This window comes from Phacochoerus africanus, chromosome 11, assembly GCF_016906955.1.
Source record: "Phacochoerus africanus isolate WHEZ1 chromosome 11, ROS_Pafr_v1, whole genome shotgun sequence".
Classification (NCBI taxonomy): domain Eukaryota; kingdom Metazoa; phylum Chordata; class Mammalia; order Artiodactyla; family Suidae; genus Phacochoerus; species Phacochoerus africanus.
Window position 1 is genome coordinate 27,682,771 of NC_062554.1, and position 23,236 is coordinate 27,706,006.

The following is a 23,236-nucleotide window of genomic DNA, read 5'->3' on the forward strand; positions in this document are numbered from 1 at the left end:
ATTCTGGCTAATGGTGGAAGTTACCAGGTGAGTGGCTAAGAAACCTGCTTTAAAGAAAGGGAATCCGACTCATTTGGGAGGACATTTTAGCTTTTCCGCCCTTTCAGCTTTCTATCTGGAACATGGAAAGGAAGGCTGGTGATGTGGTGGCCGCAAGGCAACCCTTAGGATGGGAGCTACGTGCTCAAGAAGGCGGAGTGGAAAGACAGAAGAAGCCTGGCTCCCTGATGACATGGTAGTGCCACCAAAGCAGCTTAGACTGCTGGCCTTGGGGATCTTTTATATGAATGGGAAAAGAAACACCCAAACATTTACCTTGAATTTTATATAGTATTTCAAAGGGCTCTTAGCTTCTTCCCCCAAACCCATGGATAGGCCATGGTATAAGAAGCCGTGTTCCAAATAAAACCCATCTTTTCTGTCAACCTCCTGGAGAACAGACTCAAATAGAGAATCCTATTTTTGCCCTGAGACAAAGCAATCTTAGAGAATGGAATACATATATCCCATTCTTAATTTTCGTGGAAAGATGCATCTGGTGCATTTGAAAGAGTTTAAGTAAATTAGAATAGCATATTTATTGCTACACTTAAGAGGACTAGAACACATTAATAAGCAGAAATATTCATAGCCCTTGCTGCTTCAGAGCATCTCCTTTACGGCTTCCTGGACAGGTGAAGGTAACATGTAAAGCAGAGAGACCTTGGGAAACTTGAGAACGAGCTTAATTTACATGAGAAGGTGCAGAAAGTTCTGGCCAGAAAAGACTTGAATAGATACTGACTAGGAGAAGGCAGGGGCCATGCAGGCTAAATCTGAGAGTTCTTTGGGAGTTCAGAGAGTGGGAAGAGAACGATTTTAGGATGATGCTTGCCACCTATGTTATATTGAGAGACTCATTAAGAAGTTTTTGTTTGTTTGTTTGTTTTTTAGGGCCGCACCTATGGCATGTGGAAGTTCAATGCTAGGGGTCGAATCGGAGCTACAGCCACACCACAGCTACAGCAACGCAAGATCCAAGCTGCATCTATGACCTACACCACAGCTCATAGCAACACCAGATCCTTAATCCACAGAGTTAGGCCAAGGACCGAACCTGCGTCCTCATGGATCTTAGTTGGGTTCGTTAACCACTGAGCTACGAAGGGAACTCCCAAGAAATTTTACTCTAACTATTCACAGTAGCCAAGACAGGGAAGTAATCTAAATGTCCATTGACAGATGAATGGATTAAGAAGATGCAGTACATATATGCAATGGAATATTACTCAGAATGAAATAATGCCATTCACAGCAACATGGATGCAACTAGAGATTATCATACTGAGTGAAGTAAGTCAGAAAGAGAAGAACAAGTACCATATGATATCACTTATATGAGGAATCTAAAATGTGGCACAAATGAGCCTATCTACAGAAAGAAACAGACTCACAGACATGGAGAATAGACTGTAGCTGCCAAGGGGGAGAGGGGAGGGAGTGGGATGGACTGGGAGTTTGGGGTTTACAGATGCAAACTATTGCATTTATACCCAGTTATGTGGATGGTTTCTTGCCCTTTCTGGAGGTTTAAGGTCTCCTGCCAGCATTCAGTAAATGTTCGGTGTGAATTGTTCTACATACAGATTTTTTTTTTTAATGTGTTTGTGGGAAAAGGTGAGCACCACGTCTTACTTCTCCACCCTCTTGATCCTTCCTCACAAACTATTACATTTAGAATGGATAAGCAACGAGGTCCTACTGTACAGCGCAGGGAATTACATCCAGTCTCTTGGGATAGAACATGACTGAAGATAATATAAAAAAGGGAATGTGTATGTATAGATGACTGGGTCAATTTGCTGTATAGTAGAAATTGGCACAACATTGTAAATCAACTATAATTTTTAAAAAGAAGTTTTGCTTTATATCTTAAATGTGATCCATTTTTGGTGTTTTTGAGAAAATACACTGACTTATTTTGCTTTTCAGTTATTTTTTGGTGAGAGTATCTTTGTCTTTGAGAGATGAGCCTAAAGGTGGAGACAAAAAGACTGGGTTCTGTGCAAGTTATAAATGTGACTACAAGAGAGAAATGCCTGATCACCTTACACTATCTGGATCAAGATACAGTTTTTTTTTTTTCTTTTTAGGGCTGCACTTGCGGCATATGGAGGTTCCCAGGCTAGGGATCTAATCAGTGCTATAGCTGCCGGCCTACGCCAGAGCCACAGCAACGCCAGATATGAGTGGTGTCTTCGACCTACACCACAGCTCACGGCAATGCTGGATCCTTAACCCACTGAGCAAGGTCAGGGATCGAACCCAAAACCTCATGGTTCCTAGTCAGATTCATTAACCACTGAGCCATGATGGGAACTCCAGGATACACTTTTGGAAGGAGAATGGGAGAATAGCTGAACCAAGTAGTTACAAAATACGTACAGTTTTGTGACTGTCAGAGATAGTCCTGAGAGCAGTGAAAAATGTGAATAAGGCAAAAGAATAAGCAAGAAAAACTGAAGAGTGGACTAAAAATATTAAACCTTGATCTTGATCTGAAAGTTAAGGAGTTCCCACTGTGGCACAGCAGGTTAAGGATCTGGCATTGTCTCTGCAACCCCATGGGTTTGCTCCATGACTCGGTGCAGTGGGTTAAAGATTGGGCATTGCTCTAGCTGTGGTGAAGGTCGCAGTGGTGATTCAATCCCTATCCAGGAGCTTCCATGTACTACAGGTAGGACCAAAAAAAAAAAAAAAAAAAAAAAGAAAAAAGAAAAAAAAAAGAAAGGGAGAAAGAGAAGGAAGGATGGAAGAAAGGAAGGAAAGATAGTTAAATGGGAGCTAGGGCAGGATTCTAAGAAAGATGTTACAATTAAACACAAGATGGGGCAGGAGGAAATATTAACCAAGTGAACAGTTTTCTTTCTTGCACAGTTAGGATTTCTATTAATTTTTAAGAAACCTTACCAGAATACTGAGCTGCTGGCTGCATATTTCCCACATTTCTTCTTTGGTCTTTATAATCCGGGGGTGGCCTTGTCAAATGTCTGTTTATCTGATCTTGCGGAGCAATTTTCTCCTTGAAAACACAAATAAAAACATATTAAATGGCATTGATACTGACCCACTTGTGAAAATATATAGGTTGCTGTTCAAGAATATAAGAATTTACTGTCACAGTTGTGAATCATGGACCATACTTAGTTTTTACTTATGATTTGCAGTCATTGTGGCAAATCGTGGACCCTGTTTAGAGATAAATGTTTTCAATTTCAATTTCCTGCATAGAAGTGTAATTTATACTTCTCCTTAACATTCAATGTGTGCTATGGGTCTGGTAACTTTATTTTGCAATTAGCTTTCAATGAGGATGAAATTTCTGTAATTTCTATAATTCTAGTTTCTAATTTTGTTTTGTAGCACACCTGCTATACCTATATAGAATTCTGGTCCCACCAAGCATGGAAGGTGTAGGAATAGGATTGCCAGATAAAAATGCAGGTCACTCAGGCATTCTGTGTTTTTAGTTGCTATATCTGACAACTCTAGATAGGAGGAAATAACCCTCAGATACTGACTGATATGGGCACTGTATTACCTCATCCCCCTTCCCCCAATAAACAACCTCTTAATAGATGACTATTATTCCCTCTTAATAGATGACTAAATGGAAGCTTCCTTAGGGTAAGTAATTTGTGGAAGATCACGCAGTGGTAGAACAGAAACCAAATCTGTGTCAAAACCTCAGGCTTTCCATCCCTGCAATGCAAGGGCATTTGGCTGCTCCATTTCTCTGTGCCCCATTCTCAGAGCCCTGAAATTTCCCAGGCTCCCTTCTGGAATCAGTCACCTCTAGATCTTCAGAGTAGGCGAGTTTGGGGGCTAACAGAGGAAATAGGGGCATTCTTTTCACATTGTCAATGCCTTCAGCCAAAGATCACCAGGACACACACCTGCTGGGTTTATCACTCATGGCAGCAAGGGAGAATACACATCATGGGGCACCACAGGCCATCTCTGCAGCAGCGTGTTAGAAAGAGCCTATCACAGGGTTTGGGCTTTGTGTGGGTGATTTGGGGAGGGTCTAAGGAAGTGAGATTTGTTTTAGGTCATAAGCTATTAGAAAGTGAGGTTGATTCTATGACTAAGTAAAGAAGCATTTGCTACTCACTTAGCAAAAGGGGAAATTTTGGTATTTTGTGAGTTGCACAGTACCCTTGTTTATGTCTTTTGGTTTTTTTTGTTTTTTGTTTTTAGTGGCCCTGTGGCATATGGAGTTCCCAGGCCAGGGATCAGATCCAAGCCGCAGTTGCCACCTAAGCCACAGCTGTGGCAACGCCAGATCCTTAACCCCTTGTGCAGGGCCGAGGATTGAATCTATGTCCCAGGGCTTCCAAGATGCTGCTGATCCCACTGTGCCACCGTGGGAACTCCTATGTCTGCTTTTAGATAAAATTATGAAGTTGTCTTCTCTCATCTCATTGTATTATGGTCTCAGAGCAACCCTGTCTGAACTTGGTATTCTGTAATATTGTTTATGTCCAACAGAGAACAAAATATTCTGGCTGAGAGTGTCCTGTCAGTGCTGGACATCAGGAGATGCTTTTTGCTTTCTCAGTACAGACCAGGAAGTTTTTAGAATTGCTTCACTGCAACTTTGTATGCACCACAAAGCAACCCTGCTTTTCAAGGATAAAAATAATTGGCATAGGTAGACAGAGAACAACGTGATTATAGAAAAGTCAATAAACAGAAAAGAAAACCTTGTAACAGAGAGAATCGCAAGTCAGATGGAAGCCAATGTGGGCTGTCTAATTTAGAACCCACTTAAACCATGCATTTCTCAGTTTCCCATCAAATTCCAAACCTTCTAAGTAGAATATATCTACTATAAAGGGGGAAAAAAATAGCCTTAAAACAACAACAAACCAAATTTAAAGTCTTGTTTCTAAGGAAAAAAAACATGAAAGACTCACAGGGATTTTTGAGCTTCAAGTAATTCATATAAAACACAATTTTGATGAGCTAAGTGTAAATGAATCAGAAACATATGGATTACATTTCTTTTAAATATGGGTTTACAAATTAAGGGAAAAAGTGGTTGGTGAAACTCCTTCTGGTTTTGCCCAAACCCTAAATGCTTAAGAAACAGCTTGTGATGTTCCATGAACCCAAATGTGGCAGTATCCAACCATTCCTGCTATAACCTATTGTGCAAGCTGACAGTTTTGATTTTTATGCCAAGCATGGGACTTATTGAAATCTTCTCTTTTTCAAAAGCACCCATCATGTTTTCTCATGTAATTAGGTGTTTCTGCTGTTTCTATTGAAAAAACAAAAACAAAACAAAACAAAACAAAACAAAAAAACAGAATGTGTGTGTGTGTGTGTGTGTGTGTGTGAGAGAGAGAGAGAGAGAGAGAGAGAGAGAGAGAGTCAGGCCTTTGGTTCTCCATTAAAGAGAAGATTTCAGGAGTTTCTGTTGTGGCTCAGGGGTAACAAACCCAACTAGTATCCATGAGGACACAGGTTCCATCCTTGGCCCTACTCAGTGGGTTACGTTTCAGGCGTTGCCATGAGCTGCAGTGTGAGTCACAGATGCAGCTTGGATCTGGCATGGCTGTGGCTATGGCCTGCAGCTGCAGCTCCAATTGGACCCCAAGCCTGGGAAGTTCCACATGCCACGGATGCAGCTCTAAAAAAAAAAAAAGACTAGATTTCAAATCTGGATTTCTTTTTATATATATTCAATCTAATCACTGACTTTTTCTTTCCCTGAAGTGTAAATTAGAGATCAGATTGTTCAAAGGGTTAACATATACATCTCTGAAAACTTGAATTTCTTAACTCAAGTACTTAAAGTACTTGTTCACCATGAGTTAGGGTTAATGGCCTTGCATGTGCACTATGAGAGAACTGCCAGGTTGTCCCTTGGTGCTGAAGGGCAGCAAAGACCAGACTCCAACACTGACTGGAGCCTGCTCCTTTTGCAAGAGAATGACATTCCCATTCTGTGCAAGTGTAAACTCACAGGCCATCCCTGAGATGACTTCAGTGCAACATGAAACTTAATGTCTTATGATAACTTAATATCTCGGACCCAAAAACTTAGTCTAGGAATAATCTTCTGTTGCCCATATCTGTCCTGCTTTAGTTTCGCCATCTTAAAAAGCGCAATGTGGACAATTGTAGGACTCTCATTGTAAGGATAAATCCTTCAATTCTGTAAAAGCTCAGCATGGTGCCTGGCACATAGTAGGTGCACAAAACGTGTTGGGAATTACAATGCCCATTGTAAAAAGTCCGACCCATCTCTCCTCTTTGTGCTTCCTCGGTGGGAGAATAATAGAGAAGAAGGATAATACACTTGCGTGAGAAAATGTCTCAATTTTGGAGCCTATCTGGCCTTGCCAACTGACTGCAAGCAACTACAAAGCCTATGCTAATGTAAAGAGGCATCAAAGACTGTTTCTTCCTGGATATGCTAAAAAGCACAGGCACCCTCAATGGTGACCAAACAAAAAGAAATGTGAATGGTTTATAAAAAATACAAAAACAGAAGCCTCATTCTTATTCATCTCTCACAGCTTATGCCACTGCCCTTTGCACCTGTTCCAGTGGTGACTCAACCGGGGCTCCATGGGAGTTAGGATGGTGCCACAACAGGACCCTCCTGGAATGTTTCCTTGCCTTTTAATGAGAGCTCAAAGTCCAGAAATTCAACCCCTGCTTGTTATAAGTCAACAAACTAGCAGTACTGATGAGAACGACGAGCGTGTACCCAGGAAGCCAATCTTAGATTGTACATTTCTCTCTTCTGCTGCCCTTGTTTCTAACCTATTTAGTTTAGGAAGATCAAAATAAAGGGGAGGGGGTGGGGAGGGAGTGTGTGGAAGGAGTGGAGTTTTCATAACTATGATTTACAGTAGAAATTAGTGTGTCATTTTGTGATCTAGTCAGTGGCTTGCCTACATCTCACACCTTAGGGCAGCGCTCAAGGTCCCCTGTCAATTTATTCCTCACTCTTCCTTATTCAAGGTCAAAAACTTTCTCTCTCACTATTTCTTTTCACAGCTCTGGACTCCAAACTTAAGTCCATCTATCTCTCCTTTAAAAATGTAAATGATTGTTATATTATGATTTTATACTTTTCATTCTGCATTAAATATTTCATACTACAATCCCAAACTCACCAACAAATACACACTTAGGCTGTATCTTTTGGTCTCTGCCTCCCCTCCACCTAGAATGGTGAACCACTCCATCCATCAGAATCCTACAGTCCTTCAAAGTCAGAGTCAAATTTTCTCTCTTCTAGGAGACTATCTTTAATCTCTCCAGGCTAGAGTTTATCTTTCCCTCCATTACATCTTCCCTCACAATGTTTATATCTTTTTTTTTTTTTTTTTCCTTTTCTAGGGCTGTTCCTATGGTGTATGGAGGTTCCCAGGCTAGGGGTCTAATCAGAGCTGTAGTTGCCGGCCTATACCATAGCCACAGCAACACGAGATCTGAGCAGCATCTGTGACCTACACCATAGCTCACGGCCACGCCAGATCCTTAACCCACTGAGCAAGGCCAGGGGTCAAACCCGCAACTTCATGGTTCCTAGTTGGATTCATTAACCACTGAGCAATGATGGGAACTCCATGTTTATATCTTTATTATAATGAAATGTAATTAGTTTTCCTTGTTTTAAATGCTTTTTAAAAAATGCTCTAAAGTCCTCTCCATTGCTTTTCAGACAATGTAAACTGATTTATCAAGCTTTACCCTTTGATGTCCCCTCTGACCTCCCTGCCTTTCACTTCTCATCCTTGTGCACAGGTTATGCTTCAGTTAATGTCCTATGTAGTATCCTTTATTGTCCCTGAGTCTTTTTTTTCTTTTCCAGCTGCATCCACACCATGTGGAAGTTCCTGGGCCGGGGATAGAATCCTGCGACCTACGCTACAGCTGCAGCAATGCTGAGTCCTTAACCCACTGTGCCGGGCCAGGGATCGAACCCGAGCCACAGCAGAGACAAGGCCCACCGCACCACAGTGGGAACTCCTGTCCCTGAGTCTTTGAATATGCTGGACACTCTCCTGTTCTTCCTATCATCTCCTACTTCACCTCCACATCTTCAGTAGATATAACTTCCTTGCTGAAACTACTTTGGGTAGTTACCATATCACAGCACTTAATTATAGGTGTTACAGTTGCCTATTTATTTGACATCCCCAGTGGGCTCTAAGCTCCTTCAGGACAAAGACAGGGTTGTCTTGTTTATGGCTGTAGTCCCATTGTAAAAGAGTAAATATTTGCTGAATGAATTACAATGCTTATCACACCCTGGGTTTCTGACTCTTACTGCAAAGCTCCTTAAACTGTACATTTTTATTTATCTATTCTTTTCTGCATACCTTGGCTCTGTCAACCTAGAGATGGTTAACTTTGCCCCTTTCCTCTTTCTTTTGGCCAAATAGTTTGAAAGGAGAGAACAGAACTTGGAGGTAGGGCTTTGGTCTTGGGAGGCAGGAAGACTTTTTGGCTCAGTTGTTGAATGTATGAGCTTGAGAACATAGAAGGGACAAGCAGATAAACAATGAAGCAGGGTTGAGGTTTGGATAATGTGTGGGAAATAACAACCCCGCTTTTAAGGTAAGGTTACTTACATATAACAAAAATGGGAAGTATATTTTCAATTTTCTTTAAAAAAAAAAAAAAAACACAGCACCTCCCATTCTGAGATGCTTTTTTTTGGAAGCCAAATCTTAAGTTTTAAAACTCCATGGTGTCTTTTCAAACTCTTGTATCTCTGAAATCAGTTTGGGTTGGAGTCAATCAAAATTTTGTCCACTACTTTCTGCTCTTCGGGGATATGGAACAACACTGGTTTCTTTCGCCTGATTCAAATGCCCCTGTTGGTGGTTTTAAATTCCTGGGCTGGGCAGGGCTAGTCCGCCCAGGTGCTGTGCATTCCAACTGCCCTGCAGCTGGTAAATCAAGTTTTTTTCTTTCCTTTTTTTTTTTTTCCCCTGCAGCACTTTACACGTATAGAATTAGCCTTTCAGCCAGGACACCGTGGTTGCTGTCACAAAGGGAGACACAGAGAAAAGGGCAGCAAGTAGAAATGGAAAATAATGAATTCCCTCTGTTGGGTCAACAGGTATGTGTAGTCGAAATGAGGAGAAAGTTTTACCGCATCAACCAGCATCTGCTGCTGGAGGAGAAGCTGCTGTTTCTGCTCCATGATCTGCCTCTGGAGAGTCTGTTTCTTTCCCATCAATTGCTGATTCAACAGTGATTGCTGGGAGTTCATGTAACCACTTCCAGTGTTTGGATTTGAGCAGGGGTTGGGACTTGGACTGGGGCCTGTGTTCTGGCCTACCACAGAGTGTTGATCCTAAAAGAGAGAAGGGGGGCGGTGGAAAGCTACTGTGAATTGAAAGAAGAAAAAAGTCGCGCAAAGATCATAAGCATAGATTCCGAACATTTTTCAACTTGTTAAGATCAAACATGGTTAATGAGTTGGAGATCAGAGAATTGCCTTTTTAAATGTAGAAGAAATAACTGCATATCATAGCAACCAAAGCAGCTGGATTAGTGACACCAGGACACTGGAAAAGCTCACACATGACTCTAACGGTGGAACCTCCACATTCCCGAAGGCATTTACGGAACCTCACAGAAAATTACTGTAGAAACATATGGCAAACCTCTCAATTGCTCAGGAACAAATACATCATGAAGTAACAAGTTCTTCCTTTTCCCTAAAGGTAGCACCTATCATTGCTGATCCTGCGGTAAAAATGGTTTCAATTCATGTGTTTAAAAGTTGAATAACCCTTTTGGACAGAAGGGGCCTTGCTTTCTGTGATAAGGCAGGAAGACCTCAGAGTTTCTGTTTCACAAACACCGAAATGTTGCCTAGCTAGATATTATTATTTATTTTTCTTTTTACGGCCAGACCACAGCATATGGAAGTCCTCGGGCTAAGGGTTGAGTTGGATCTTCAGGTGCCGGCCTCTACCATAGGCACAGCAATGTGGGGATCCAAGCTGCATCTGCGACCTATGCCACGGGTCACTGCAATACAGATCCTTAACCCACTGACAGAGGCCAGGACTTGGACCTGCATCCTCATGGAGACTATGTCGGTTCTTAACCTGCTAAGCCACCAGAGGAACTCCAACCCAGCAGATATTTTCACTAATTCCCAGTGCTGCATTTAGGACTGGAGCTGTACACTGTTGGGGTTACAAAAAAAAAGAACTAGAAAACATGGTCTTCATTTTGGAGAATTTATCATCTAATTAAGAAAGAAATTACATGCTTACACATAAAATACAGGAAAATATAGAACCAAGGTTTAGCTTAAATGATACAAGCACTAAATCAAAGATCCTCACACTTTGATGATATTCATCTGGAAAGCAGATGCCTGGGCCTTGCTCCAGAAATTCTAAGGCTATAGATTGGGTATCTACCCAGGTGATTCTAATGCTCACTGATCCAGGGAACGCCCTTTGAGAAACACTAGATATATGGGAATAATAAAGTCCAACTTTCATTCCCCAGGGGGACTATGTGAGGTTACAAGAGATTAAAAAGCAAAAGCAAATCCCATGATGTCTGATGAGTAGTAGCAGGTATTCCATTTGTGGGCAGTCACTGTCTTTTTATCTCTTTTTCTTTAGTTAGCTGCTGGGCAGAAAAAAGAAAAAAAAAGCCACTAGTCCAAAGCCTGGGGATGTAGGTAGCGTGGTCTTACTTTAGTAATCCCTGGGGCTACAGAGTTCACCAACTGCCTCCAAAGCAAAGAGATACAAAATAATCCTAAAATGACCATGCACTGAGGTTTATTACCCGCCAGGGCCAGTCACTATACAAAGTGCTTTGCATGATGTATTTCATTTAATCCTCCTTACAAAACAATGAGCAAGGACCAGCATTATCATCCTAATTTGGCAGATCAGAAACCTGCCTCAGGAGTGTCTGTCATGGCTCAGTGGGTTGTGAACCCGACTAGTACCCATGAGGATGTGGGTTTGATCCCTGCCCTCACTCAGTGGGTTAAGGATCTGGCGTTGTCACAAGCTGCGGCATAGACTGCAGACACGGTTGGATCTGGCATTGCTGTGGCTGTGGTGTAGGCCAGCAGCTGCAGCTCCAATTCAACCCCTAGCCTGGCCACTTCCATAGGCCACGGGTGTGGCTTTAAAAAGAAAAGAGAAAAAAAAAAAAAAAAAAAGCAAGCAAGAGAAAAAAGAAACCTGCTTAGAGAAGTCACTTAGCTGTAAGTAGCTGAGGAGGATCTGAGGTCAGGCCTGCCTGACTCCAGAACGCGCGTTCTCAGTTGCTGTATCTACTATGTCTCAGCGGAGACAGGAAGAATGGAGGAGAAAGAGTTAACACTTGCAACCTGTGCCAACCCATCTGTCCATGCAGCAGATGCATAGTGAGCCCTCTCCTCGGTGGTCAGCACCCTCCGACGGGCACCTGGAAGGGAGTGTTTTTGGGAGAGGCAGGAACATCCTCTGAGCAGCACCCTCTAAGGCATCAGCCCCCACTGCCCAGTCAGTTCTCTCAACCTTTTTTTTTTCTTTTTTTCTTGGCCATGCCTGAGGCATGGGGAAGTTCTGAGGCCACAGATAGAACCTGTGCCACAGAAGTGACCTGAGCCACAGCAGCGACAACATCAGATCCTTAAGCCACTGCACCAGAGAACTCTATTTCTCTCAACTTTAAATCCAACATGGCTTTTGGGAAAGATTTCTTTCTACATGGCCTACAAGCCCCCAGGACTCTCTCTTGGAGTGTGCTTCCTATATCTGCCCTAGGGGCCCCGTACTATGTTCTTTGTGGTGCTGCTTTTTATTTTTAATATTCAATTCATTATTAACAGAGCAATCAATATACATTTACTAAGCATTATGCTCTCATTTCATCATATGTAAAATGAAGGTAATTATAGTCATGCCATAAAATTAGGCCAGATGAAATTTAGAACAGTTCCAGGCACTTCATAGATGTTAGATAAATTAGCAATTACTATTTTTCTTATTTATTTATCTTTGCAGTATTTCATGCATGGCAGAGATATTTTAGAAATAATTATTTTTGTGAAGGACTGCACATGCAGTATGCTTGGCTCCCATCATTTTTAAAACACAGGTAGGCCCTTGTGCTCTCCAGTTGGCCACGGTTCCTACTATTCTTTATTTTATTATTTCCACACTTTCCCTCATTTACTTTAAAATTTTTTAAATTATAGTTGATTTAAATCGTTCTGTAGATTTTCTGCTGTACAGCAAAGTGACCCAGTCATATATATATATATATATATATACTCTTTTTCTCATATTATCTTTCATCATGTCCCATCACAAGTGATGGGACATAGTTCCCTGTGCTATACAACAGGACCTCATTGCTTATCCACTCTTAATGTAACAGTTTGCATCTATTAACCCAAACTCCCAGTTGGTTCCTCTCCCTCCCCCTTGGCAACCACAAGTCTCTCCTCTATGTCTGCCAGTCTGTTTCTGTTCTGTACATAGGTTCCTTTGTGCCACATTGTAGATTCCACATATAAGTGATATATGGTATCTTTCTCTTTCTGACTTACTTCAGTAGGAGAACTTCTAGTTCTATCCATGTTGCTACAAATGGAATTCTTTTGTTTCTTTTTATGGCTGAGTAGTATTCCATTGCATATAAAGATCTCTGGCTTACATTTTACCTGGGACTCTTAAGATATACACATCACATACACACTCAAAGTTATTGCAGTAAAAAGCAATGTGTGATAATTTCCATTAGGTGGTATGATACCTACTAGTCTCTTAGGATTAAAATCCAGATCTCTTAATGTCTAGTCTAGTCACCCACATGTGCATCCATCCATTAATAAACCTGATAAATTTTACTGAATATCTACTATGTCCTAATCAATTTTCTATTTTCTAAAGATTAAAAAAGTATTTGGAAAGGGGGGAATGAAGAGAAAGAAAAGAGGTGGACTGAGCATTTAATGTTGGCAGAACTGGGGAACATCATCAAAATAATTGCCAGGGGAATCTGGGAAACCACCCTCTGCTAGGATTTATAAAAGATCTGCATGCCAAGAAAATGTAACTATGTCTTTTTCTCTCTCTAGTCAAACAGATGGACTATGCTAAATTTAGTTTCATTCCTTTACAAAACCAGAAGATATAAAAATAAGAGATAAGCTCTCTTTGGGAATTTTGTAAATTTTTACATCTTGTAGTTTCTAGCCCATGGGCCTTACCATGTACTCAACCATGCACATTCTTTCAGTTCATGATGGAAGTAATATTTGGCTGCCACTACATTTTTTGGCCCTTATGTTAGCTAGGAAACACAAAACACCTCCTTACACAGGCTTGCTGTCATTGCCAAGATGTTGTGCAAACTTCAGTACATAAAATATTTTGAAAGAAAAATATGCACCCATGCATTGGCTTTGATTTCCACATTCAGCCTCTCTTTGCCTTACACTCAGCCCATGCAGAACTTGACTTAATAGAAATCATCTGTTTCTCCCTCAACACTGATTTTCTCCTCAAGAGCTTATAAAGGCCATGGTAAAAATGGCAGATCCTCAGCCCATAGAGGAAAGTGTGTGTGTGCGTGTGTGTGTGTGTGTGCACGCGCATGTGTGGTGTGATTGTGAATGAATTAGTCTATTTCTATTTATGCAGCCTTTTGTATGCTAGAAAACCCAATTTTCTAGAGACTAGTTCAAATAATGAATTTGAATGATCTTTCATTTTTGGTGTTTTTTTGTTTCTACCAATAAATTACAATGTTTGATGGTAACCTACACAATAGGCTTTTTTTAATCCTATTCTTCTGGGATTTAATATAAACTTACATTTAATATGTGTTTATAGATAGTTTCCCACATTTCTGTGAGTGTATGTGCATTTAAGATTTTGAAGTTCTTTTATAGTATTGGTTAAGCCACTGAGTTAAGGTAGTTTGCCTAGTGCTTAAATACGGTTAAAACTTTTTATTTTTTTATTTTTTATTTTATTTAGTTGTTGTTGTTGTTGCTATTTCTTGGGCCGCTCCCGCGGCATATGGAGGTTCCCAGGCTAGGGGTTGAATCGGAGCTGTAGCCACCAGCCTACGCCAGAGCCACAGCAACTCGGGATCCGAGCCGCGTCTGCAACCTACACCACAGCTCACGGCAACGCCGGATCGTCAACCCACTGAGCAGGGGCAGGGACCGAACCCGCAACCTCATGGTTCCTAGTCGGATTCGTTAACCACTGGGCCACGACGGGAACTCCCGGTTAAAACTTTTTAATCCCTGTTTTATCTAGCACAAGACAGCTAGACCAATGAAAGCATGTCTATTTTTTAATAAAGTTCTGCCGATTATCAAGCCATAGCTTTAGAACTATCTTCACTCTACTCGTATTCATTCAATTCATTCATTCAACAGGTATTTGTTGAGCCTCAACTATGTATAATAATGCATTCTTCAGGGCTTGGAGAATCAAAGACCACGCAGCCTGCTGGTTAAACTCCTCAGTTTATCTATACTTCCAAGTTTTCCAACTGGACTCCAGACATGAAATTTATCTTTCAGAATGATCTCAAAGATGTTAGGAGACTGAGACAGGATGGGACCTGGGACCTGGGACCCTTTGCTGCAGTAGCTGCAGTGCTTGCACCTGGACAAACATCTCCTCAGGCAACAAAATACAAAGAAACTGTAAGGGATAAAAATAACTGCGACATGTCCAGTTGGAACAAATTAGGGGCAAGAAGATACAAAAAATTAAAAACCCAACTGCTGCTTGTGAAGAGCTGAGAGCAAAAGCAGGGTAATAGACATGCTCTGTACACACACCACCACCAAAGAGGAGGGCAGACTACCTAAGACACCTCTCTGTCCCAACCCTGGGACCTGACCCTACCCTCACCCTGTATAAGGAACCAACTCTCTCACCACCCACCCCTCCGCACCCACCCTTGTGAGCAAGCAGGCAAGGGCATCTGTTGTTTGTTGTTGCTGCCCCTCTGCTATATATAGCAGGGGCTGGAGTAAAGGCTCCTGAGTTTTCCTGTCTGGCTTCTCAACAATTTCCATTGATTAAAAAGGCCAAGAGCCCAGGATAGTCACAAGACCATCTGGTAGATCATATATGCAATGACCCAACCTTTTAGTGGGACAAATCATCATGTTCACAAGGGAGTAGCAGAGTGTAAGGATGATATAAGTTTATAGGAAGCTGGATGCATGTTTTAATATATGGAAAATATGGTAAACAGATGCTTTACCAAATTTCTTTATTGACTTAAGATCTTTTCCAGGAATCACCCTGGCAAGTACTAACTCAATGAGCTCACAAATTGTGTCTAAAAAATCTGGCAGAAAATTAAGGGAACATTGGAACTCTTTTAAATGGGAACCCCTTTTTTCGTTGAGGACAAATTAGCTGTTTTCCGTGTTATCACCTATATTTCTCTTAAAGCCAGTTTGAAGTCCTTTTAAAAAAATATCCAAGTTAGGAATTAGAAACAACCCCCTTATCCCAGCTCTAACAGCTAATTCACCAATCCCCTCTTCTTTAAAATTTCGGGCATAAATGTTTAAAGAAAGAGTACATATGAAGAAAACCTTGTAAATCTCAGTAATAAACACCAGAGCATAGGTCTGGCCCCTAGCTCTGACTTTGATAAAATGGTTCTGTAAACCATGGTCAATATGTGAGAGATCTTAAAAAAAATGTTAATAAAAATGCCAGAATTGCCTCTTTCTTTCATTTTAATGGAATGAAAGGGTTGTGTGAAGCAGGATTGATTTCAGCAAAAGTAGAATGGGATCCAATTAGACATGTCCTAAAGCAGCAAACAAAAATATCCCTGGTTTCATTGAAGTATATTGAAATGTTAAGGCTCATTGAATTCAGTCAGTTTTACTATTTAAAGCAGTTTGGTGAGCTGAACAGTGATGCAGTAAGTTTCACAAAGCAAGCAGTTATCAGGCAGGTATTGTTCTCTTAATATTGAAAACAAGTCCCTGAAAAATATTTGTCTTGTTCTGGGTATCTGGGTAAAATGGCTTTCTGTTTCTCTTAACTTATTTTGGAAGGGGGATATATAATGATTTTTTTTTTCCCCACAAAAATGAAGTAATGTAAGTTCCTTGGGATCTATGAGAGTGTTTTGGCTTGGAATGACTACCCTTTCTTTTTCTTGGCTACCAGAGCTAGGCATCTGCAATTTGCAAAACAAATTCAAGATAAAGTACCCAGCTGGGCAAGTTAGTACAGTAGATCTCACAAACTGGTTTGCCGTTCAATCTATCTTTCTTTTTTCCCTGCTTGTCTCTTTCCCCCTTTCCCTCTTCTTTCCCTGTCCCTGTGAACTAACTGCTCAACTGTTCCTCCGGGCTATTCATCTTTTGAACTGTCTACTTACGAAGCCATTTATTTATCTCTATGCCTGAGAAATAAGTTGCCTTAACTGTTTCCGATTCCCTACAAGATGGCAGGTCCACTTAAGTTGTTTATTTGGGGCATGGATGGTGAGGTGGCTGTGGGTGGCTAAAATACTCGAAAGGCTATTGTTTGACACAACAATGACAATGACAACAAAACAATAGTTGGGAAATCATCCAGGAAACAACTTTTAAACAGAAAGATGGAAGGGATAAAACACTGCTATCTTCAGGTTTCCAGTCATTTATTTGCAGGGTCGCTAAACCATGACCTGACTGGTCAAATCCAACTTACCACCTTTTTTGGTAAATAAAATTTTACTGGAACCAAGCCATACACATTCATTTATATATTGTCTGCAGCTACTGCCACACTGTGACAGAGTTGAATAGCTGTGACAGAGACCTTATGGCCCTCAAAGCCTAAAATATTTGCTACTGACCCTCTATGGAAAAAATTTGCTGCCCCTTGCTCTATTTGGCTATCCTAGTCAAATCAGGCTAAGCACTTTGGTCTTTTACATTAAATTGATAAAATGCTTTAGAGAAAAGTACTCAGAAATTCTTGGAATGAACAGGCACGTTGAGAATAAGAAGTATCTATCACAAGGCTTGTTTACAAGAGCCCTCCACTCCAGCTACCATTACAAACAGCAGAAACTAAAAAGCAACTTACAGATCTTTCATCCAACTGCATTTTACAGTTGAAGATACTTCCCAGAAGAGCCAAGGATTTGACTTGTACAAGGTCACAAAACCTAACTAAAAGATAAAGAACCATATCCAAATCCAGGCAAATATATTAAGGAGAAATGACTGGAATAAAGTCTATGAGTTTGAGAGAATTACAGCTTGTCTGGCCTGTTGGGGAGGTGGGAAGTGGGGAGGGGAAATGTTGAAAGGTAGAATATGCAAACACAGGATGGTGTATTTAGATAGATATTTTTCTTTATCCTTTGCAACTACGAACAGTAGCTGCTTTTCTCTTCTATTTAATGGGGCATTTTTCTTCCCTTGCTCAGAATCTTCCCCACTCTGCAGGGAAGCCCTGATCATATGTTTATAATCTGTTTTGTTCAAATGATTAGAATGAGGTTGTGGTCACTGTAGAGTTCATCCATCAGATGTTACCTAATTTTCAAGTCACCAGGACACTGTGTCTATTCTTAGCTTCTGGGATAGACACTTATTATGGGTTGGCACAGAAGTCCAGTTCCATGAGCAAGGAAGCAGCATTTAGGTGGGAGAGTGGCCAGGAACAAAACGTCAGTGGGTCAGGGTGGAGTGGGAAGAGTTTGGTAACTCAGGGGAAGGAATGAGAAATTTTTCTTAAAAGAGAAACTCTTCAACTTTAGAAGGCCTCTTTGTGGCAGACCTGAAATTTCTGCTTGGTGTGTTAACTTTCTGCCCCTAGAGCAGTGGTTTCAAACTGTTCTTTGGATAACAGAGCCTTTTGAGGATTTCACAAAGTTATGGATTCTGTCTCTCCTACCCTCCTCTCAAGTACACATACAACTCACAATTTTGTTTACAGTTTCAGGGAGTTTACAAATCTTCCAAACATCCCTAGACCATCCAGAGACCTCAGGTTGAGACTCCACCTCCCATCCCCCAAAGGTTAGTGTTTATGAAAGAAATGAAACAACTTTCCTTTTGGATGCATCCTCCCCATTGCACTCCCAGGTTAAGACTCTTTGCAGCTCCTCATTGCCTTTGGAATCAAGTCTTCACTTCCCCAAATGGTATAGAGATAAGTCCCTCCATGCTCTGGCCTCTGAATCTTTCTCCAGCTTCATCTCTCAACACATCCTTTCTTCACTTTATCCTATAGTGATATGACACCACTTGAAATTCTCCAGACTCACAGTTCTTTCTCCTCCTCACATTTTTTGCACATGCTCACATCCCCTCTGTGTGGAACACTCTTCCCCTGCCCCTCCCTCCCAAGCAAATATGCATTCTTTGTAGGCTCAGGTCAGATGTCACTTTTTCAGGAAGTCCTCTCAGACCTCCCAAGGCTGTTAGTACCCCTCTTTTGTGCTTCCCTAACAGCTAGTACTAGCCGGTTAGGCAGCATTTGTTACTCTGTATCACAATTGCTTGTTTGCTTATATATCTTGCCATTTTAAATGCTTATAAGGCTGGCATGCTCATCATGATATTCTCAGGGGCCAGGGGATTCTCTATATATGTTTTTGTGTAATTAAAGACATGAATAGATGAAGAAGCAGTGTGAAGTAGAATATGGGGATAGAATTTCTTGCTGCAAGACACATGGGATGAAAACGCTAGGTCTTTTCAAAGGCAACTGGCAAGTCAATGCAGGAGAGAAGGCAAAGGTTGAGCTGAGTTGTTAAATCCAGTGTCGCTTTTACGGGCATGCCACCTCATAGGGGCCCACGGCATAAAGGCTGTGTTAGGAAGGAGAATAGCTAGTGGTGAGTAGTGATGGAGATGATGATGATCTGTATTGGCAGGAGAAGGCACAGTAGGGTACAATTTCTACTGACAGTTACTACTTTTTTTTTTTTTTTAATCTTTTTTGTCTTTTTAGGGCCGCACCTGTGGCATATAGAGGTTCCCAGGCTAGGGGTCAAATCGGAGCTGTAGCCTCGGCCTACATCACAGCCACAGCCACGTGGGATCCGAGTGGTATCTGCGACCTACACCACAGCTCACGGCAACGCCGGATCCTTAACCCACTGAGCGAGGCCAGGGATTGAACCTGCAACCTCGTGGTTCCTAGTTGGATGCGTTTCCTCTGTGCCACAACAGGAACTCCTTCCATTTTTTAAAGCTATGTGCCAAGCCATGTGTTGAGGGCTTGACAGTGAATACTTATTTAATTTCTGCAATAATTCTGTTTTAATTATGATTCCCATTTTAAAGATGAGGAGATGGGTTAAGAATTTGTCTTTTTTTGACACCTATGCCTTTACAAAGCAAAATAATTTGAAGGCTTAATAAGATAAGGTAAAGGGCAAATTATTTTAAAAAAATCCCTCTGTTTTAAAAGCAATTTGAGTGGATAGGCAGCAATAGTGAAAACAGTCATTCTGGGATTAGACAAAATCAGGTTCAGATCACAAATCCACTTTTTTCAAAGTTGTATGGGGGTCATAATACTTACTTCAAAGGGCGGTTGTTAAGAACAAATGAAATAAAGTTAAGTGAAGTGCTTAGTATAGTAGTATCAGGTATGGAATAGATTTGAAATAAATATTAATATTTCCTCCAAGGTCAATTTGATATTTACTGAATATAAACATACATACACTCAAGGCATGGGACTAAATAATATACAATTTCTGTTGTCAGATAGTGAGGAGAATGTGGTGCTTATAATAACACCAGCAGTAAATGACAAGCAATAATCATCTAGAGATGTGTTCAGTGACTTGAACTTAACAATAGCTAAGCACTACTGCCTCTACCAACTAAAACAAGATTAGGAAATTGTGTTTAAGTGTCCTTTGTTGGGTTTATTCTATAAATGTGTTGATATTAATCCCCTCGTCTCTCTTTAGTGTAATGCAAGCTATATTAAGCTTATAACTCCTCTTTACAAAAACATTTATTTCAAAGGGACATACATTAGGAACTGGTTCTATACCCTAAACTTGTTCTACTCCTCTAGAAATGTTTGGGTGGTATTACGATTTTGGATGGGACAGGTTGTCAGCATTTTCTGTTCTCGTTAAAAGTGAAGGCAAACAGGAGTTCCCATCGTGGCGCAGTGGTTAATGAATCCGGCTAGGACCATGAGGTTGCGGGTTCGGTCCCTGCCCTTGCTCAGTGGGTTAACAATCTGGCGTTGCCGTGAGCTGTGGTGTAGGTTGCAGACACAGCTCAGATCCCAAGTTGCTGTGGCTCTGGTATAGGCCAGCGGCTACAGCTCCAATTGGACCCCTAGTCTGGGAACCTCCATATGCTGTGGGAGCAGCCCAAGAAATAGCAAAAAAAAAAAAAAAAAAAAATGAAGGCAAACAAGTAACAGGTGGTATTGGAGGCTAAAGAAGGGAGAAATGGGGAGCTCTTGTCATGGCTCAGTGGTTAACGAACCCGACTAGCATCCATGAGGACACGGGTTTGATCCCTGGCCTTGCTCACTGGGTTAAGGATCTGGTGTTGCCATGAGCTGTAGGTCACAGATGTGGCTTGGATCCCGCATGGCTGTGGCTATGGTGTAGGCTGGCAGCTACAGCTCCAATTCGACCCCTAGCCTGGGAACCTCCATGTGCTGCAGGTGTGGCCCTAAAAAGACCAAAAAAAAAAAAAAAAAAAAAAGAAGGGAGAAATGACACCACAGTCCAAAAGGAAGAAAACCCCTTTTATTCTTTTCTCTTCTTGGCCACACCTGTGACACGGAAGTTTCTGGGCCAGCGGTTGAATCAGAGCTTCAGCAGCAGGCCTACACCACAGCCATGGTAACACCAGATCCCAGCTGCATCTGTGACCTATGCTGTAGCTTGTGGCAATTGCCAGATCCTTAACCCACTGAACGAGGCCAGGAATTGAACCTGCATCCATATGGACACTATGTTGGATTCTAACCTGCTGAGCCACAATAGGAACTCCAGAAAATCTCTTTTAAAGGGTTGGTTCTTTAAAAAATGATGTCCAAATTATACATGAAACAAGTCAGGAATTTTTAAGAACTGATTCCAAACATGGCTCCTAATACCTCAAAAAGAATATAAGAGTTTTCTTTTGGAAACAGAACAAAGATCGATGTGGAATCTGACTCTGGAATTTCACCTTAATCAACGTTTTTTTTTTTTTTTTTTTAGAGTTCTCTGGTGGCTCGGTGGGTTAAGAATCTGGTATTGTCACTGCTATGGTGCAGGTTTCATCCCTGATCTGGGAACTTGAATATGCTGCGGGTGCAGCCCCCAAATTTATAAACTATTTTTAGCTTTTTGTCTCTTTAATAAAGAGAAGTGAGACACCTAAGAAAATTCTCACATATTTCATGTGATGGCTCATGACAAAATACCATAACATTGAAAAATGTAGCTTTTGTAGTCAGAATGCCTGGGTTTACATACTTCACCCATAACTTATTAATTACTCTTGGGCAAGATATAAAAGCCTCTTTGTCTTAGTTTTCTTAACTATTAGGGGTAAATCATAATATCTTCCTCATACAATTGCTGTGTAGGCTTAAACATGATTATGTAGGTAAACTATGTGGCACAGTCTGTGGCTCAGAGAAGGTATACAAGAAAAGCCACCACCTATTTTGCACTATTCTTTGGCAATTTCTACTTCCTACACACCATGACATTCTTTCATTGCTTCTTGTAGGAATCTGTTTTGTGTGACCTGTGAATCTTGTAAATTACACAGTCTTCTCTTCTAACCTCTCCAGGTCTCATTTTCTTCAACTTTAAGATAGGGAAGTTAGGTTAAAATCTCTAAATTCCTCTCCAGTGACATTCTGGTTGCAGTGAATCACAGTGACAACAAATACCACCATAATGAAATAATTCAATTTCTTTTTCCAATTGCGTCTAAAGTGCAACCTGACAATATGACGAGCAGTGGTTTTGCATATAATGAATAAATACTACGTTGATCCAGGTGCGGGTGGGGAGTGGGGAATCAAACTGGTTCTCTTCTTCCGAAATGACTGAGATAAATGAATTGAGCTTGGGGATAGAAATGTTGAAAAACGTATTAAGCTGAATTCTGGACCTGTTCATATGCTTCCACATGGAAGGTACAGTGTAGAACTATAGAGCTTTGCTAATGATTTCTGACCTTACTGAACTGCTTCTGTGGAAGGGCCTGTGTTTTTTCCTGATTCTGTAAAATACAGCTACAAAATATTTTGCTAGAGGTAAGCTGTGTGCTTTGAATATCCACTCTGCGCTAAAATATATGCACTATAATTCCACCTACAAAGTAGCTTACAAATTCTAACATATCTCCTCTTTTGAGGATGAGAAAATATTGCGGTCATTGAAGGTTGTGTAATAGACATGGAAATCTAAAGGCACTGATACAGTACAGTGACCATGGTCAATGTCCTCCAGTGCGCCTATCTCCTCTAATGTGACATGATTAGCGATTTTTGAATGTATTATTATAATGACCACAAAGGACATTTAAAAAGGAGCCATCTGTTCTCTGTTAAATGTAGTCCTGAAGTCTCCCTTGGATTAGCAAGGCAAGCCACTAAATACTTCAGTAGAACTTCAAAAAAGCTGATTTCTCCCTAATGATCACTATGGGATGAACTTCAAAAGATGAGAGGTTTCACTTGGATCAATTCCCAGAAAATCAGGTTATTTACCACATCTTATTTATGCAAACTATACAAACACATTTCGAGATCTGCAAAGTTCTGAAATAATGTTTTAGAAAAATGATAACCTTAAATGAAAAGCCTACCATGGAAGAATGAGGAAGGTCAACTTTCTTGGATCTGATTATCTTGTTTGTCTACATGGATCGAATCAGCTGTACAGCTATTACCAGATCTACTGTTACTTTATGGCTATGAATCTAGAAAGATGTACCTAAAAATTTTATCAATCTGTTGAGTAATAATATAAGGGATATCTAACACACACACAAAGAATATTTTAGCTTCTCTGTTATTTGGAATTACAAGGTGGAGTAGAGAGTCTAAATTATTTTGAGATATCAATCGCTTTTTAAATTTTGTTATTTATTTATTTATTTTTTGTCTTTTTAGGGCTGCACCCGTGGCATATGGACGTTCCCAGGCTAAGAGTCGAATCAAAGCTGTAGCCGCCAGCCTATACACCACAGCCACAGCCACTC

The 23,236-nt window shown here is 40.8% G+C and overlaps 1 protein-coding gene across 2 annotated transcripts in view; it reads right to left on the minus strand.

Moving 5' to 3' along the window:
* Window positions 1–23,236, minus strand: part of MAML2 (mastermind like transcriptional coactivator 2) — a 374,878-nt gene that overhangs the window by 12,131 nt on the left and 339,511 nt on the right. The window contains exons 3-4 of one of the 2 annotated variants that reach the window (XM_047753834.1): window positions 9,167–9,370; window positions 2,950–3,061 (exon numbers count right to left, since the gene is read on the minus strand). In XM_047753834.1, coding sequence (XP_047609790.1) covers window positions 2,950–3,061; window positions 9,167–9,370 — 316 coding nt within the window. The remainder of the gene's footprint in view (window positions 1–2,949; window positions 3,062–9,166; window positions 9,371–23,236) is intronic. The other variant, XM_047753835.1, reaches the window with a different exon arrangement.